Source organism: Vicugna pacos, chromosome 2 (genome assembly GCF_048564905.1).
Source record: "Vicugna pacos chromosome 2, VicPac4, whole genome shotgun sequence".
NCBI lineage: Eukaryota > Metazoa > Chordata > Mammalia > Artiodactyla > Camelidae > Vicugna > Vicugna pacos.
The window spans coordinates 21730732-21748873 of NC_132988.1; the positions used below are offsets into that span (position 1 = coordinate 21730732).

The 18142-nt window shown below is 31.9% G+C and overlaps 1 protein-coding gene across 3 annotated transcripts in view; it reads left to right on the forward strand.

Annotated features, from left to right (window-relative positions):
• Positions 1–18142, forward strand: part of CLGN (calmegin) — a 41216-nt gene that overhangs the window by 6280 nt on the left and 16794 nt on the right. For all 3 annotated transcript variants that reach the window (XM_072976617.1, XM_015249486.3, XM_006216221.3), the window contains 6 exons: positions 4038–4190; positions 6455–6528; positions 7179–7237; positions 10596–10737; positions 14484–14565; positions 16018–16210. In XM_072976617.1, the coding sequence (XP_072832718.1) occupies positions 4047–4190; positions 6455–6528; positions 7179–7237; positions 10596–10737; positions 14484–14565; positions 16018–16210 (694 nt within the window). In that variant the 5' untranslated portion in view covers positions 4038–4046. The remainder of the gene's footprint in view (positions 1–4037; positions 4191–6454; positions 6529–7178; positions 7238–10595; positions 10738–14483; positions 14566–16017; positions 16211–18142) is intronic.

Sequence of the window (18142 nt, forward strand, 5' to 3'; positions counted from 1 at the left end):
ATAGCATTGGCTCTCCTGGCTCTCAGGTCTTCCAGCTCAGACTAGCACTACATCGTTGGCTTTCCTGTGTCTCACCTAATTCCATTTACCTGAATTACACTTAATTCCAAGAAAAACATAGTCTAGTCTTGTCCCCTGGAAAAAGAGAAAATAGCTTAGTGATCAACCAGCAATCTCTCCCACACTTCACAACGAATATTGGATATCCCGTGATTGACTTTTCTTTTAGTGCTGTAGCTACCTTCGATGTGAGATTGAGCATTATTCGATACCAGTAAATGAGCTGCACTTTACAATTTGAAATTTGGGGCTGGCAGTGGAGATTCAGCAGGGCTTTTGGGTGATATTGGTAAAATTCTTTGAAGTTAGATCAACCTCCTTGGTTTGGTTTCAGAGATTGGGGTGAATGATATCATACTTGGCCAAAGTTACTTATACTTCAGTTTGTTACTGAACCAGCCTAGAAGCAGTGTAGAGAACATACATAAAATCAAAGATACATGCAAATAGATGTACTTCTTCGCTGCCTCCCTTCTTCCTGATGAAGGGACAAATATTTTGTGATACAGCAAACTGTATGGAGTGGGGAATACACAGGAAACTTAGAACCCTAGGCTTGCTATCTTTTATACATTTGTAAGGAGGGAACAGGGTGAGTACTAAATGTTGTATATTATACCATATAAACAAATTCTTGCCGCACTAAAACTGTGTAACTTAGGACAGCTACCTAGACCAATGAGGAATTAGAAGACTTGAACAAGATAGAGCAGGTGGACCTGATAGTCACACAGAACACTTTACCTAACAATAGCAGAAATAAAAATTAATGCCAGTCTTCCTCAAACTCTTCCAAAAAATTGAAGAGAAAGGAATAATTCAAAATTCATTCTATGAGGGCAGCATTACCCTGTATCAACAAGACGCTCTTAAGAAAACTTCAGACCAATATCCCTGATGAATATTGATGTAAATACATATTTTCCTTAAGTATGTATGCAGTATTCTCTAGGATAGACCATACATTAGGCACAAAACAAGTCAATAATTTTTTAAAAGTTGAAATTATTCAGAATGTCTTTTCCAGTTACAGTGTAATAAAACTAGAAATCAGTAGCAGAAGGAAAGCAGGAAAGTCCACAAATATGTGAAAATTAACAGACTTTTAAAAAACAAAAAGGTCAAAAAAGAAATCAGAAGAAAATTAAAAAGTACCTTGAGACAAATGAAAACAAAAATGCAGTAGACCAAAACTTATAGGATAGAGTGAAAGCAGTGCTAAGAGGGAAATTAATAGCTGTAGACACTTACATTAAAAAAGAAAGATCTTAAATTAACAGTCTGACTTTACATCTTAAGGAACTAGAAAACCTAAAGCTAGCAGAAGGAAAAAAATAGTAAAGATTAGATAACAGATAAGTGAAAAAAATAATAGATAAACAATAGAGAAAGTCAGTGAAACCAAGAATTGGTTCTTTGGAAAGATCAACAAAATTGGTAAACCTTTAGCTAGATTGAATTGAAGACGCAACTAAAATCAGAAGTGAGTGAGGAAACATTACAACCAATTCTATAGATATAAAAATATTATAAGAATACTGCTATTATTTTATGCATTTCTATTTTACTTAAATGTTATTGATAGTGAGTCTAGAAAAGCACCTTTTACTACATTATTAAGTTGTGGAAGGCTCTTAAACTTTTAGAACAATGAAGCTTTTAGGGTTATTAACAATTAATAAGCAATTTGCAAATATACTTATTCCTGTGCCAATAAGGGAAAAGTTTTTAAAACTCAACCTTACTGTTATTGAGTCAAATTGATCCCTTTACACTTACTTTCTATCCCAGTTACACCTTTTCAATGACTCAAGAGAGATTAAACTCCTCTAATTAGATTGTGATTAGTATGCATCATGTTTTTTGTTGCCTGGGTCCATAAAAATGATGGTATTAACACACCTTTTAATATAGAATGTTCATATTATGGTAGAATGGTGTTAATTTTTTTAAATGTGCATTTTCGAAGTAAACTTTAGAGTTGTCACCAGTGGTCTCTAGAAGAAATCAAGTCTAACTGTCCCATATATTCATATAGAGATTTCATCTCATTAAAAAGGGTTAGTTGATAGATTAACAACAAGGTCCTACTGTATAGCATAGGGAACTATATTGAATACCTTGTAATGGCCTATAACAAAAAAAGAAAATGAAAAGGAATATATATATGTGTGTGTATAAATGAATCACTATGCTGTACACCAGAAATTAGCACAACATTGTAAATCAACTATACTTCAGTTAAAAAAAAAAAGGTTAGTTTAACTATATGGAAAAATACTTTTTATAGTCTCATGTTTCTTTTCTAAAAATAGCTTTATTGATATTGATTAAAAATAGCTTTATTTGCGTACCTGCAAGTTCACCTGTTTAATGAGTGCAGTTCAGTGGGTTTAACATACTTACCAAGTTATGTAACCATTTCCATATTCCAACTTTAGAACATTTTCATTACTCCAGAAGGAAACCTTGTACTCTCTAACCCTTTCTTCCGACTCCTTTCTTTAGACAATCACTAACCTATTTTCCAATATTCTATGAATTTACCTATTTCTTTTAAATGGGATCATAGAATATGTGGTTTTTTTATGACTGACTTCTTCTACTCAGCATGATGTTTCACATTCTTGTAACACATCAGTACTCATTGCTAAATAATATTCCATTGTATTAATATTTCACATTTTGTTTATCCACTCATCAGTTGATGGATATTTGGTTTGCTTCCACTTTTTGGCTATTATTAAAATGCTTCTTTAAACATTTATATTCCAAGTTTTTGTTTGGACATCTGTTTTTGTTTCTCTTGGGTAGACATCTAAGGAGTGGAATTGCTGGATCATAAAGTAATTCTATTTTTAACATTTTGAAGAACTGTCACACTATTTCCAAAGCTCATTTTATTTTCCTAGCAGCAGTGTATGAGGATTCCAGTTTCTCCACATCCTTCTGACACTTGTTATTGTCTCCCTTTGATTGTAAGCATTCTGGTGGGTGTAGAGTGCTGTATTGTAAATGCAGTGTTTCTTAAGCAGACTCGTATAGGTCTGTAGATACAGGTTCTAGAGGATCTAAGAGTTCTAAGAATTTACTTTTTAAATAATTTTTTTCATATTGTTGGTAGTATAACTATACTCTGGATCATCTGGATAACTGACCACCTTATAACCAAGGACTATCACAGTATTTCAGGTTTCAGATTTACTTGTTTAAAAGTCCACTGTCAAAGAAATAAAACTTGAATTTTTAACATGCTAATGAGAGTAGAGGAGGGTGTAATTATTTAAATAATACTTGGCTTCTACTCATCTCAATTAATGCTATAAGAAACAGAAATTTTGCAGTATTTGAATAGAGAAATGGTTATAAAATTGAGTCATCATAGTATTATGAGGATAATAAATGCAAAAGAAGTTTGTTTATAGCAGTCAGCCTGATTGCAGTAAACCTATATTTGTATGATTTTTTTTTAGCTGTGATTTGATTTCAGTAAAAGATTTAACACATTATATTGTGATAAAATTACTTTTCTGGGGTTTTTTGGTGTTTATATAATTATTTGGTTTTATAATTATTAAATTTCCAATTGTATGTTTATATACACTTAAGCAACATTATAACAAAAAAGTACTTTGAGCAAACATTTAGAAATCATGATCCTTTTTTCCTTTTTTTTAAAAAAGGGCTGCACATATTACAAGTCTGGTGATCACTGTTATCCGTATCTTTAGGTTTGTGCTGTTTGCTCTTTGCTTTTAGAAGCAGGCCTTCCTTCAGCTGTAGAATCCTGTGAGATTTGAAGTTTGTATTATCACTTGTTCAAAGCATAATTTAAATAATTTTGTTAATGATTTGTTTTAAAAGCCATCCCAGGAAAAAGAGAAAGGTATTAAGGAGAAATTATTTCTTTATAAGTATACTTACACATGTTTTTCACAACTTTGTTTTACTTTCACTGATAACTGTCAATTTCACAGATAATCAATATGCATTTCCAAGGCTTTCAGCTATGTTTGGGTCTTCTATTCATCTCAATTAATGCAGAATTTATGGATGATAGTGTTGAGATGGAAGATTTTGATGAAAATTCAGAAGAGATTGATGCTAATGAAGATGTACTCTCCTCAGAGGTAAGGTTATTGAGAAATAAGCTTTAAGTTATTCCTTTACATGATATATAGGGGTGACTAATCTCTTAAGATCCATTTCCACTTCAGTAGTCTTTAGTTTTTACATAAGTAGAAAAACATTGCTTTTTTCCAACTTTTTGTTGCCATGTCTTTTAGGGTGCCTATGTACTAAACAAATTTGTGCATGGCAGCTAGCAGAGTTTTATTACTAAGTAAATACGCAGAAGGTTTTTACTGTCAAACTAGGCTAAAGGGGACTAAATACTTTAGCTAAGAGAACGGTTTTTAGTCTTATTTCTGACACAGCCAGCCTTTTTCAGATAAAAGAAAAAGTAGCGTAATTTTCAGTTCTTCTAGAAGTAAAGTAAGTAGCTTTTCTATATTTCTCTGAGAAAAGAAAATACTAAATAGCAAGATGAATTAGAAAGGCGAGTAATGATGAGGTAGACATTTAGTAAGGCTCACAGTGTTTCTGTCTCAGCCTTCAGATGTGTGTTTTGAGGTGGTGACTGATAGGAGTCTGTAAGACTTTATAGAGGTTTTTGTGCATTCTGACAATCCATAAGAACTTTCACATTGAAGAATATTCATATCTAATATTGGAACAATCAGAAAATTGTTTCAGAAATATTGTTGGTGAGAAAACATTAATTATCTTGTGCTAGCTGCTGGTTAAAGGCCAAGGAGAAAAACATAGCTGTTATAGACTTCTTTGCCTCACTTCCTTTTAGAGTTCTTTATTTGCAAATGCAAGTGTTCTTTCTCCTGTTGAGTTTTAAGCTCCACAAGGACATTTCTTTTAAAACTTGGTTCTGTGATCCACAGAAAGTAAGTAGTAATCAAAGTGCTAATAGACTGACTTAGATACAGCTACTACAAGGGTTTCTGGGGATTAATACTTTAAAGAAATTGACAGATATCTACATTCTTAACTACATTTGGTGATAATTTGAAAAGATGATAAGAAATGGAAAAGGATCATTTTTAATGCTTCTAATTTTATAGCGTGAATAATCTAGATATGGTAAAGTACAAGTAAAGTATAAAATGCTGGTGATTGAAAGGGTTGTCTAACAGATGGAAGCCTCTTGTGATACCACTGCCCATTTTTGCATAAATCCATAAAAATACAGACAACAGTAAAATTGTAATTCAGTACACTTCATAGGAGATTGTCAATTTTGGTAGCCGAATCTTGACCCTATTAGTAATTATGTGGAATTTTGTTTAATTATTGATTTTCCTTCCTCAAACAGACAGGAAATATACTATTATGGAAGAGTAGGGACAATGAATACAGAAAAAGTTATTCTGCATCCTTTTCTCTTAAGACTGAGGGACGAAATCTCATATAGGTAAAATCACAAAGGCTGACTCAGAAAGGACAAAAATTTATTACTGTAGGTGAAATTTTATGCATTCATCATCAATTTAAATTATCTTTTGATAATTTGTCAATAAATGTAATCTTTTAAATTCATTCATTGGTGCTTTCTGTATAGTCCAGTGATTAAGTATATAACTTTTAGAACCAGACAGCCTAGGCTATTATCTTTAAGTCCTATAAGTGTCTAACTGTGCAACGGTGGGCAGATTATCTTGCCGCTCTCTCACAGTTTCATCATATATAAAATGGGAACAATAATAGTACTTCCTGCATAGAAGTATTATGAGGATTAAAAGAACCATCATATCAGCGCCTCCACCACCATTATCATCTTTGCAGTTAAGACTTACATGGCACTTGAAACAATGCTTTGTAGGTAATTGCTTTTCAATCCTTTCTTTATTGAATCTTTTTTTCCCCGCTCTGGGTTCCTAATTTCTCAGAATGGTGTCATTGTTCTCTAGGCATATAACAGGCAAAATTTAAGAGTTAATTTTAAACTAATCTACCTGCTTACTAAGTTTTTCATCTTATATGCTTTGGATCATGCTATTTCTTTTGCTTCTAATGATTTTTATCCCCCAATATTGTCACCTGTTAGAATCCTTTCAAGGCCATGTCAGCTGCATCATGAAGCCTTGACTGATTACTTCCTTCCATTCTTCCGGTGTTAGGAGACAGTGTATTCTCTGTATATACTGTTTTTTCCATCATGTATCTCTTATATTCTGTATTTTATTTTGAGGTTAGAGACCATGTCACCTTCTATCTATATTATCTATATGTGCATTCCATACTAAGTTCTTAATTAGTGAGATTATTTAATTAAAATATTTGTAAGATGAATAACTTTAGCTTTTTAAAATCTGTTTTCTAGATTAAATATAAGACACCTCAACCTATAGGAAACGTGTATTTTACAGAAACTTTTGATAGTGGAAGGTTGGCTGGGTGAGTATTCATTCAAGAGAATTTTTTCCTTGATTAGCTTTTTTGAAATTATTGGTTGTTAGCCTATGAAAATTGCTTCTACTGCAGAACTATAAAAAAATGTTAAATTGCTTTATTCGATGGTATAAACCAGTACCTTAACACATTTTTGTTATTGATAGAAATGTTTAATTTGAATTGTTACTCATTTATACAAAGAAAATAAACAAATGAATTATGAATGCAAAGTGAAAGCTTATTTCTTAGTACAGATATTAATAATCTAATTTCAAATGACAAATTCAAGTTAATGTTCAATCCTAAATAATGGTTAAAAAACAACAAAAGTTATTATTTATTATTATGTGCCAAACACTGTCCTAAGTAGGTAGGTAAGTACTATCTTTATCTGCCTTTTACCAGTGAGGAAACTGAGGCTTATTGTACCTTATCAATGATCATACAGCTAATAAATTGCAGATTCCAAATTTAATTTAACTCTAGCCTTGCAGGATTATGTATAGACATCCTTATTTAGCCTCTAAGTATTCATTTATCTTAGAATGAAAAATGAGTGTTGCATAATATTTTGTTGTGTTTCTTATATGCCTTGTATCTGTAAATTGTTAGTTTTATGTTAATGATATACTTTTTTTCAATTTTATTAATAGGTGGGTCTTATCAAAAGCAAAAAAAGATGATACAGATGCAGAGATTTCTATATATGATGGTAAGATATTTATATAAATATCAATATAACCAGTATGACCCGGAGTTCACTAGCTTTTTAAAAATAGATGATATTTTTATTAAATATGTATATATGGGGCCTGAGTCCTGCCATCCTGCTTCACAATAGAATGTTCAATATTTTTTCTTGTCTCCTTTCCAATATTTCTAGATGTCCCTGGGTAATCCATACTTAAGCCACCAACTAGTGTTCTAACTCTGAACAGTTGAATTCTCATTCCTTTGCAGTTAGGCTTTTACATTTCCTGAAGCAGGATTTCCCAGGCCATAGCTATTCTCTACTGTTTCATATCAAACATGGGCCTACCTAGATCAAGTTAAAACTTTAATGGCAAGATTCTTCTAGAGAATGCAAACAGGAAATTTACGAGAGCTGCAAGAAATGTGGCTACTCCTGGAGCATGCATCTCCTGGCCTGCATCCATTATCACTGGGTCTTTAATAGGATTAACCATAGAAAGAAAAGTCCTGTGTGCAGGGGTCATATTTTCTTCCCTAACAGGACTCTCTTGGAGTATGACCAAAGAATTTCTTCCTCCTCCTAGTCTAAAACCAGCCTTCTCAGTTGTTAAATCCTAAAGCAAGATCAGCCTCAGTCAAGGTGACAGATAGGGGGAATTTCCTCTCTCTCAGAGGACCTCAGACCCATGAGGATATGACCTCACACTTTGACCCCACTAGGCATTACATGAGACAGACAATAAAAAAAATAACAGCATGTGTAGGATGCCAGCCGTCTACTTCCTTTTCATAGTGTTCTAGTGTGAGATAAAGATCATTCCTGCATGTCTTCCTTTGTAGTGTTCTTCATCCCAACAAATCCTCTGTGCCTGTATAAGCTTGTATACTCAAACAGAACTCTACCATATGCACAGAACAGCAATACCGTGTTCAGTCTAAATCCATTTAGAGAAAAGAAAAACTTCCCTTGAAGAAGCAGCAAGTGTACAGAGATACAACACTACCTAAAGTGATACCCACAGAAATGTACACCATCAAACAGAATGCTAGACTTAAAACATCTGTATTTATGTTACTTTTCAGTTGTCTGAAACAACATTGGGTAGATATTTGCTTTCTGTTTGTTAGAAGGATCCATTGATGGAGTTTTCCTAAAATTAAGATACAGTCTATTTTATGCGTGAGTTTAAGTCTCTGTTTCCTACCAGACAAATATGAGTCTTGGTGTTTAAATGAGTTTTCCCCAGCTTAAAATTAGAAATCAAACTAGCAAGCAAAAAACAAACTCTGTAACATCTAAGTTTTTTCTGTAGTCTTACTACCCAAATAGCCACAAAAATAATTTTTAGCATAATAAATTTGGTGTGGTTGGTTGACTGTTTTTAATTTCTTAAAAGCAACTTTGAAAAATATGAAATCCCTCAAAGTTTCAGGTCCTGAAAATGGCATTTTGTGTATCAGTTTTAGGAGTATTGTTTATATAGCGGTTACTTGAGACCAGTATCAGTTTATTTGCATGAATATTTAATATTTGTAGTCTTTAATCACAGCCTCTGTCAAGAGCCACTTGAGTAAAACTAATTCCTAGATTTTCAGGAACAAGCAAATCTGTGTAAAACATTGTGTGCTGGGGAAGAAGTTTGCATTTGGAGGAGACATGTAAAATTTTGAGATTAAATTATTAATAAAAATATAGAGGTTTAATAAATCACTTCTTTAAGTGACTAACTCTCGGATATCTTATAAAATTGTGTGAATTCTTTTTGAAATTTTACTTACATTAGAGTTTACATAACCTGGCATTGTATAGAATTTGAGTAAATAGTTAATGAATAGTTATTGTTGAATTGAGATTGGGAAAACTTGTCATTGAGGTATAATCACCTTGTCAGAGGTTTTCTAAAATTAAAGTAGTGCCTTTAGATAGTACCTTTTCATAGCTAATAAATGCATGCACAATTGCAAAAAAGGCAACATAGTTTTAAAAATCCTTTACTATCAATATCCTGAAAACCCTAAAGTTGTTACTTCTTAAAAGAAGACCTTTTTGATTTGGTCAAACCTATCATGTGAGAGAAGAAAAACCAAATGAGTTCATCTTTTTAAGAAAAGTATGGTATAACCAAGTTAGAGAACAAAAAGGAAAAGAAACCTGAAAACTTTAAAAAGTGATTTTTAAAAGACCAATAAATTAGGCCAAAAAACACCCCTCTCTGATTCATAAGTCTGTTCAGGTTCTTGCACTGTTGTTTTTTAGGAAGAAAAAAAATATATAAAATGCATTAGTAATACAAAAGTGCCCATTGATATTTCATGTTGGCACAATTCCGGAAAATAGCTAATTTTCCCAAAATTGAGTTTTCTTGGAATAGGCAGTACCTCTAATTTTCAAAACTAGAAAATTTTATACAAATTAAAGTAAATTAACTATTTTCTGTTTGTTTAAAACTCTTACTCTTTTAGAGTAAAGGAGGAGAGTCAAACCTACAGCTTTTGGGCTGCAGGTAACCTCCACCTAGCTTTGCACTGTATGCAGCCTGTGATCTAATTTCAGGAGCTTCCTGATCTTGTTTTTTTTTTTTTTTTTAATTTTATTTTATTGAGTTATAGTCAGTTTACAATGTTGTGTCAATTTCCAGTGTAGAGCACAATTTTTCAGTTATGCATGAACATGCATATATTCATTGTCGCATTCTTTTTCATCAGAGCTTCCTGATCTTAAACACGGGAAATTCCAGCCCAGAGAGGGCCTACCTCAGCTTTGCTGTGCTACAACCTAGTGCTTATCCAGCGCTGTGTGCTACTTTCTTGGCCAGAAGTTTTGAGAACTGATTGGCTTAGCCTGGGTAGGGTGTTCTTTGGGCATACAGTTTTCAAAATAAAATTTAAATCCCTATGATAACTTTTGCAAAGTAAGAAAAGTAGCTGATGAATACCTTAAAAATAAATAGACTGAGGCAAACTGCTCATTTTGTATTAAGGATGTACTTTGTCTCATATGTAATTTTAAAGTATCTCATTTAAAAATACAATGTTGATAGATTCTATGAAAAAAATCACATTTTGTAATTTCACTGATTTATAAATCTTTTAGAGAAATCTTAACTAAGCCAGCTAAGTGCCTTAATCAAATACTGTAGTGTCTGTTATTTATTAGTTTCCACAATTTTAGCTAAGAAAATGAAACCATTCTCTGATAGGAGAAAAAAAAAAGAGCAGACATACATACAGGTGCAGATGTTATTTCCTGATTTAAAATCTGGTTTTATTTTTCCCAAATCAGCCTTCATGGAAAAATCTTGTTGGTCACCCCTGCTGATAAATCTTTTAAGTCAGTATTTTTTATTTTATTTAATTTGCTTTGTTTTATATTTTAGGAAGATGGGAAATAGAAGAATTGAAAGAAAACCGAGTACCTGGTGACCGAGGACTGGTGTTGAAATCTAGAGCAAAGCATCATGCAATATCTGCTGTATTAGCAAAACCCTTTGTCTTTGCTGATAAGCCTCTAGTAGTTCAGTAAGTTTTTAATATTATGTTTTTAATATTTTTTATGACATTTATATTTTATGTAATTTGGTTTCTAAATATAGGTATAATGGGTATAAAATGGGCAAAAATTCCAGAATTTACTTTTCCGTATTATTTACTTAAATACACAATGTGTGTATATACACAAACAGCCTCAGGTTTTGAGTGAAAAGAAGGTTAGTTGAAAAATTATATAATATATGCTATAATATGTAACATTCCACTGCAGTAAACTGTATAATGCATACTAAAATCACCATTTTAATTTTAACTCTTTTCTTAAAATTACTTGTTGTTAAGATATATAAACATCATTATATTCAGAATGGAACCATAAATATTGCTGTTAAACCAGTGATAAGATTCAAAGGGAGCAAATTTATTTTTAAAAGGAAATGCGCTTTTAAAGGGCACACGTTCTCACAGGACAGTTCTCCCCTCCCATGCAATGTGACATAAACTAGTTTTATTGTGATGTTGTTTGCATGTGTAACTGTCATAAAATCAAGTATAAATTCCTCAAGCTTATTTCACCTATAATGATATAAAACCATAGTAGGTCTATATGAACACAATTACAAGACCAGTGAAACTCAAAACAAAGAAAAGGAAATGTAGAAATGTTACTTTCTACCTTATATCAGAAGATTGTCCAAAGTTAATTACAGTGTAAAGAAATACCATTAACTGTAAACTTCTCACTTCAGAACCCCTTCAGTTTTTTGTTAACATGTTAAATATGTTCCTACCTGGTTTAACTAAAATGGCATTTTGTATTTTAGAAATTTAAAACGATATGGCATTTGGAGGGCAGGGTATAATTCAAGTGGTGGAGTGCATGCTTAGCATGCAAGGTGCCAGGTTAAATCCCCAGTACCACCTACAAAAATAAATAAATAAACCTAATTACCCCACATACACACACACAAAAAGCTTAAATAAACAAATAAATAAAGTTACCTAGAAAATGTAAAGAAAAAAAGCCAATATGGCATTTGGTATAATCAGCTTAATTTTTCAGTTGTAATGCTTTCTTTGTCTCAGTTGCCTTGTTATTTCAATAAATTTAAAATATCAAATAATATCAGAGTATACACCCATTTAAACAAATTAAAAATATTGTAAGTACTTATGGGGATTAATATTTGAGCTCTGTATTATTTATCATTATTCAGAGTGTGGTTTCTTTTTTCTTGAAAATTTGAAAGTAATCTTACTTGTTGAACTTGGGTGAGTATAATATTTTCTATTTTAATTTTTTGTGACTTGAATGAAAAGGTAAAGGAAAATAAATTGAGTTTAATTTATCCAGGGTAAAATGAATCAAATTTGGTATTTTCAGAAAGTAGAAATCACTGCTAGACAAGTAAGCAAAAGATAGCTTGCAAGATTAGAAGCAAAGATTGGATAACAAGTCTAAAAAATTATTAAAGCAATTATGAAATTATTATCCTGAAAAAAGAAAAGGAGAATCAAGAAGAATTGAATAGCCATCTTTGATATGCTTGAAAAACAATTCATAGGATAGTGAATATTTGTATTTCTTAATATTGATAAATAAAATGAATTTAAAAAATGAAATGGGGTAAATGAAGAAATTTTGTATTAACTACTATAAATACTATAATTTTACTCTAAAGCTGCTTTTCCCAAATTATGTACATATTAATATGCATTATGTGGTCATATAAGTTTTAGAAATTAAGAGTATCTAAACCTTAGAGATAAGGAAGCATATTTGTCCATTAAAGACGTTGAGGAGTTCTATGTATAAAAACCTGTTTTTAACTTGAATATTGTGTTTCTCAAACATATTTGACAACAGAAGTTCAAATATATACAACAATAATTACTATTTCATGGGACAATTTAGGAAATGATAGTCTAAAGAAAATAGGGTTAACATATACTCTTGCATTCGTCCTTATTTTTCCTGTGATTTAAGATTAGCAGCCGTCCAGCTCTATGACATACATTTCATTGATACTTGAATCCACTGTGACTATTTATACTAGGCACAAGATAATGATTTGAAAACTCTTGAAGTTTGCAGTATATGAAATAGACATAGTGATTGAATCTAGTCATCATAGGACAGCAGAGCTATGTTTACACGTAAAGAGACCATTTACACAATGGTTCTTTCTAGTTCTTACCTTTTCATAGAACCCTTTGTCTTAGATCACCTATAATAAAGTTGTATCTCTTTTTATTTTATTTTACTTAGGATAGCGAATATTAACTTTTAATTCAGATTGTGCACCATTTCTTTTACTTTATAGTCTTCAAAGACGTGTTTCATGAAAAAAAAGTTTCTTACCAGCTACTGCTTAAGGTATTGATAAGGCTTTGAAGAAAATAAAGTTTTTTATTTAGAAAATGAAAAAGAACAAAAGAAAACTTTTCTTCTGATTATAACAGAAGCTAATATTTTTGAGCATTTATTTGCCCATCATTCTGCATGACAGTCTCTAATCATCATGATAGTCCTTTGAGGTGTAGCTGTGGGCAGTGTCCTCCCTACATTATAGACAAGCAGATAGATTAGAACTTTAATAAAGTGCCTTTAGCCAAGGTGTCACCAGAGTCAGCGGCAGAATCAAACATAAATATCAGGTCTTTCTGACTCCAAAGCACGTTTGTAACCACTATTGTAGACACCTTGAGATATAAAGCAGGGTAGGAAGTAGGAAGGGGAAATCACCATAATCTCCAGCGACTCAGAGATGTTCACTTAGAATTTTACTATATTTTCTCTATTCTTTTCTATGCAAAATACATATACTAGTTGGGCTCAAATTGTCAAAGTTCTGGTTTTTTTTTAACTTTGTCATGAAAGTTTCTTCAGAAACACTTTAAAACTACAGTCCTTTATTAAAATTATCAATATTTCCTGTTGCTTCTCTGGTTTTCATCTCTTTTTGTTTTAATTTTTTAAACCAAATCATAACGTTTTTGGTTTTCACTTTGATGGCCATTTCCTCATTGATTTTTGTCATACTTAATTCACCAATTTACTGAAAATCTCTTGTAAATATTGTTCAGTAAGTCTGTCTCATTGCCTAAACAAGACAACAATAACAGAACTTTTACTGAAAGTTAGTGTTGTAAATCCATGAAAAGACTGCCATGTCAGTACACTCTTTTAACTGTTACACTGTATTTCACCTGTCTCCTGGCTTTTAAGATCTGAAATGTTTCAGATTATTGACTGAGATTATGAAATCTCTTTGCTGGTGGTATTTAATGTACAACTTATTTAACATGGTTTAGGTATAGCTGAACTAAAAAACAAATTAATAGTGAACTGGATATCTAAGATCATTAGCAATTTCTTAGAAATCTATATTGTAGCTATGATCCCCATACTCTTTGTTTTGTAGTTTATAAAGAATATGTATAGTGCATACCTTATTTCAATTTGAAGCTTCCTGTTAACAGTTTAGTCAGAGTAGCTATTCTTAATTCAGCAGTTTTGATAAAAAAAAATTATTTCCACAAATTGGTTGGCTTTTCTATAGCTGATTATAATCATTCTATTTTTAATATGTCAAGGATGTGCATAGAAAAGGCATTTCTGCTTATTCCCTATAGGTTGTGGGTATTCTTTGTATGAGCTTTCTGGTAATGTAAAGTGTTTATGTTTAAATGAATTAAAAGTAATACATTAGATTTTGAAGAGCGATTAGTAATTTTTATTTATCAGCAGTATGATTCTTTTTCCCTTCATTTAGATATGAAGTAAATTTTCAAGATGGTATTGATTGTGGAGGTGCATACATTAAACTCCTAGCAGACACTGATGGTTTGAATCTGGTATGATATTTTAATGTTTAAGAAAACATTGTTAAAGTTAATAAGTATTTTTAAGGAGTAATTGACACAACTGAAATTTTCATTTTCAAATGAAGTAAAAAATAACTTTGAAAATTTTAATTCAACATGAGTTTATATAGCTTTTACAGTGTGCTTTCAAGTTTCGTACACAGCTGTTACTTGATAGCCATCAGTTTTGTAATCTTTGCCGACATAAAAAAAATTTTGCCATGTCTAAATAAAAAATAACATGGTGCTTACAAATGTCACTGAAAGATCAGCTTACAGTTATTTTCTTTACAAAATAATGTCATAAGTTTGTTCAGAGGAGTAAGATAATGGAGCAAAACAGTAAAAACTAAATGACCAAAGAACCAAATAAAAAAGTTCAGGAGTTGGCAGTCTGCAAAAATTAACTAAGTTAAAAATGTTTTCATAGTGAAGCAGGTTGTATTAGGACCATTTGAAGTTTGGAGACATTTCTTATAGCATCCTCCTACAGGAGGCTGTGTTAGGGTTTCCGCATATAACAAAAGTAAGATAAATGAGACAGTAATGAGATATTTGTCAGAACACGTGGCTATGAAGCAGATTAAAGGATTCATGTATTATTATTAGGATCCGGTAAAGGGGAGGCCATTTGTAGTATATGGTGAAGCTCTAGGTATTGTAAGGTGATGATCACTGAAGCTACAATGACAATGGTAAGGTCAAATGCCAAGTCTTTTTCTGAGCACTTTATCTGATTAACTCAGTTAATCCTCACAGAAACCTTATAAGGTACATACTATTATTATCTCCACCAGAGGTGATAAAACAGAGCTACAGGGAAGTTAAGAAATTTTTCTCAGGGCCATATACAGCTGGTTTAAAGGCAATGGTAGGATTTGACTACCAAGTATCTGACTTCAGATCCCCTGCTCTTAACCAATAGGCCATGCCAAATGAAGAGAAATTAGTAGTAAAACAGGGAGCATGTCTCTGTATCTGTTTTTGAGCCTGAATCTCTTCTTCACTCTGTGCTAAGGAGTGCCATTTTCTGGTGTCTTACTGATTAATAGTAATGGATAAGTAAGTATTGTAGTTTTAAGGTCAGAGTGTGCTTTTCTCTGTCCTTAATTTTCTTAATAAAATATTAATAATGTAGATCTAAGTAAAGTAATTAAAGCTTACTATGATGTTGCTAGGGTGGTTCCAGCTTCTCTCCTACGTCTTCAGGATGGGAGTAGTGTGTCTGTTTTAAAAAAAATCTGTTTTGAAATAGTTTGTCATATTTGACAAGTAGAAAAATTTGTCAGGTTTCCACATCCTTTACTGTCAACTGTGTCAACTAATTCTTTCGTAAATTAGCATTTAATACATTTTTATACACTCTACCCAATAAGATAGAATAGGAAAATTCACTAAATATTCTAATTCTGGACTAATCTCAACACTCATCTCTCTTTGAAGGAAAACTTCTATGATAAAACATCCTATACCATTATGTTTGGACCAGATAAATGTGGAGAAGATTATAAACTTCATTTTATCTTCAGACATAAACATCCCAAAACTGGAGTTTTTGAAGAGAAGCATGCCAAACCTCCAGATGTAGACCTTAAGAAGTTCTTTACAGACAGGAAGACTCATCTTTATACCCTTGGTATACCCTTTTAATTAACTAATTCAGAATATTTGCTGACTACCAGTGTTTTCATGGCAAGTGCTTTGGGAGAAACAAACATGGATCCTTTTGTTATGGAGCTTATCTTTTTAGGAAAATGAGACACACATACTTATAGCTCAGGTAGAAAGTAAAATGCAGTGTGAGGTGAGGTATAGCTAAGAGCTCAAAAGCAATATTACTTCCAGTTTGGAAACTTGGAGAAAACCTAGTGAAGGAGACTATATTTGGCCTAGTCTTGAAGTGTAGATACAATGTGAAAGACAGGAAGGGAAAGGGATATTTTAGACTCCCTGACATTAGTGGTGCTGAAAGAATAGAAAACTGGAGAATAAGGTTAAAGAGGAAAGAAGCCCCTAATGTTAGACTTTGTTTACAGGCAGTTGTGGTCATTTTTGGCTCCTGCCTTGGTTGTGGCACATTTCTAAACTTTGACAGGGAAAGCATTGAGCAACCGTCTATTAACATACTTAGCTTTGCTTACATAACTAGGAGTTTGCGTAGATGTTGATGGGGAGAAACATTATATGGGATTGTTTCTCCTTTTCCCAAGAACATATGGTTATAGAGCTTTGGTCTGCTCATGATTACTTAAAATCACAGCATGTCAGAACCTAACAGGACAAATCCATCCAAGACAAAAATATTTCAATTTTCTTTCCAAAGACTGCAGTCACAGAAACATTCATTTTGTCTGCCAAGGCAAGGACCAATTTTAATGTCATCATTGATATCAAAGACCTTTTTCTGAAATAGGAAAATAGTACCGGACATTTTGGGGAACATTATAAACTGTAGAAATAGAGAGATAATAATAATTAGAACAAAACAAATGAATTTTAGTTAGACTTTGTTCAGGCCTGGTCAAAAGCAATTTGGTAATGTATATCAAAAGCTATAAGAGGTTTATGTCCTTTGATACCACAGTTCCACTTTCAGGAATTTATCCAAAGAAAATAATCCAGAAGAAAGAAAATTACCTGTGTATAAAAATATACTATACATTGGAAGCAACCCAAGCATTACAATAGGGGTTTTCTATACAATACAAAATGATAGCTATGAAAATGTTTAGCAACAGGAAAGAAATGCTTATAATATTAAGATGGGGAAACAAAATAAAATTCAAATTGGAGGCACATAATGATGACCACTAGACAAGTTATGCAAGCAAATAGAAAAAGACTAGAAAAAACTAATTTTTATCAATCACCTGATAGGTGCTATGCTCTATGCACTTTACTTAGAACCATTATGTGAGGTGCGCAATTTCTATTTTGCCTTAGGTTAAGTAACTTGCTCTAAGAAACAAACATAATTGGTAGGACTGGAATTGAAGTTCAAGTCTGACTTTTAAACATTTGCTTTCTTACTGTACACAAAAACTTTATTGTATTAGGATTATTGAATGACTTTTTTCTTTTTAAAAAAACTTTCTGCGATGGTATTATATTTTTATAATATTATTCTGTAGTTGTTCTAAGAACCTTACAGGGTATCTTAGAAGACTTTGTAATCCAATGCCTTTAATTGTAGATTCATTTAAAATATTTGATAGTTTTCTAAATGGAAATTTTTTTTTGGCTAAAGATTTTGGACAAGGATGCCTTTTCACATGTGCATAATTGTTGTGTGCTTTATTTGTTTTATTGTAACTTTAAAAAATTTCATTTGCAAAATTTATTCAGAAAATATTCTTTTCAGGATTTCTCTTGAGAAATACCTTTTTTTTTTTAATTAGGAAGGATCTAGTACTTTTTTGCATTTAAGATCTTACTGTTAGTTCTACTTTAGTCTTAGCTTTTTTCCTTTGTATAGTAATATAGTTTTATAATGTCAGCTGTAATAGAAGAGAAAATAGTGGAGAAAAAATAAAAGGGAGAAAATACCAAGTGTTCATTTACATTATCT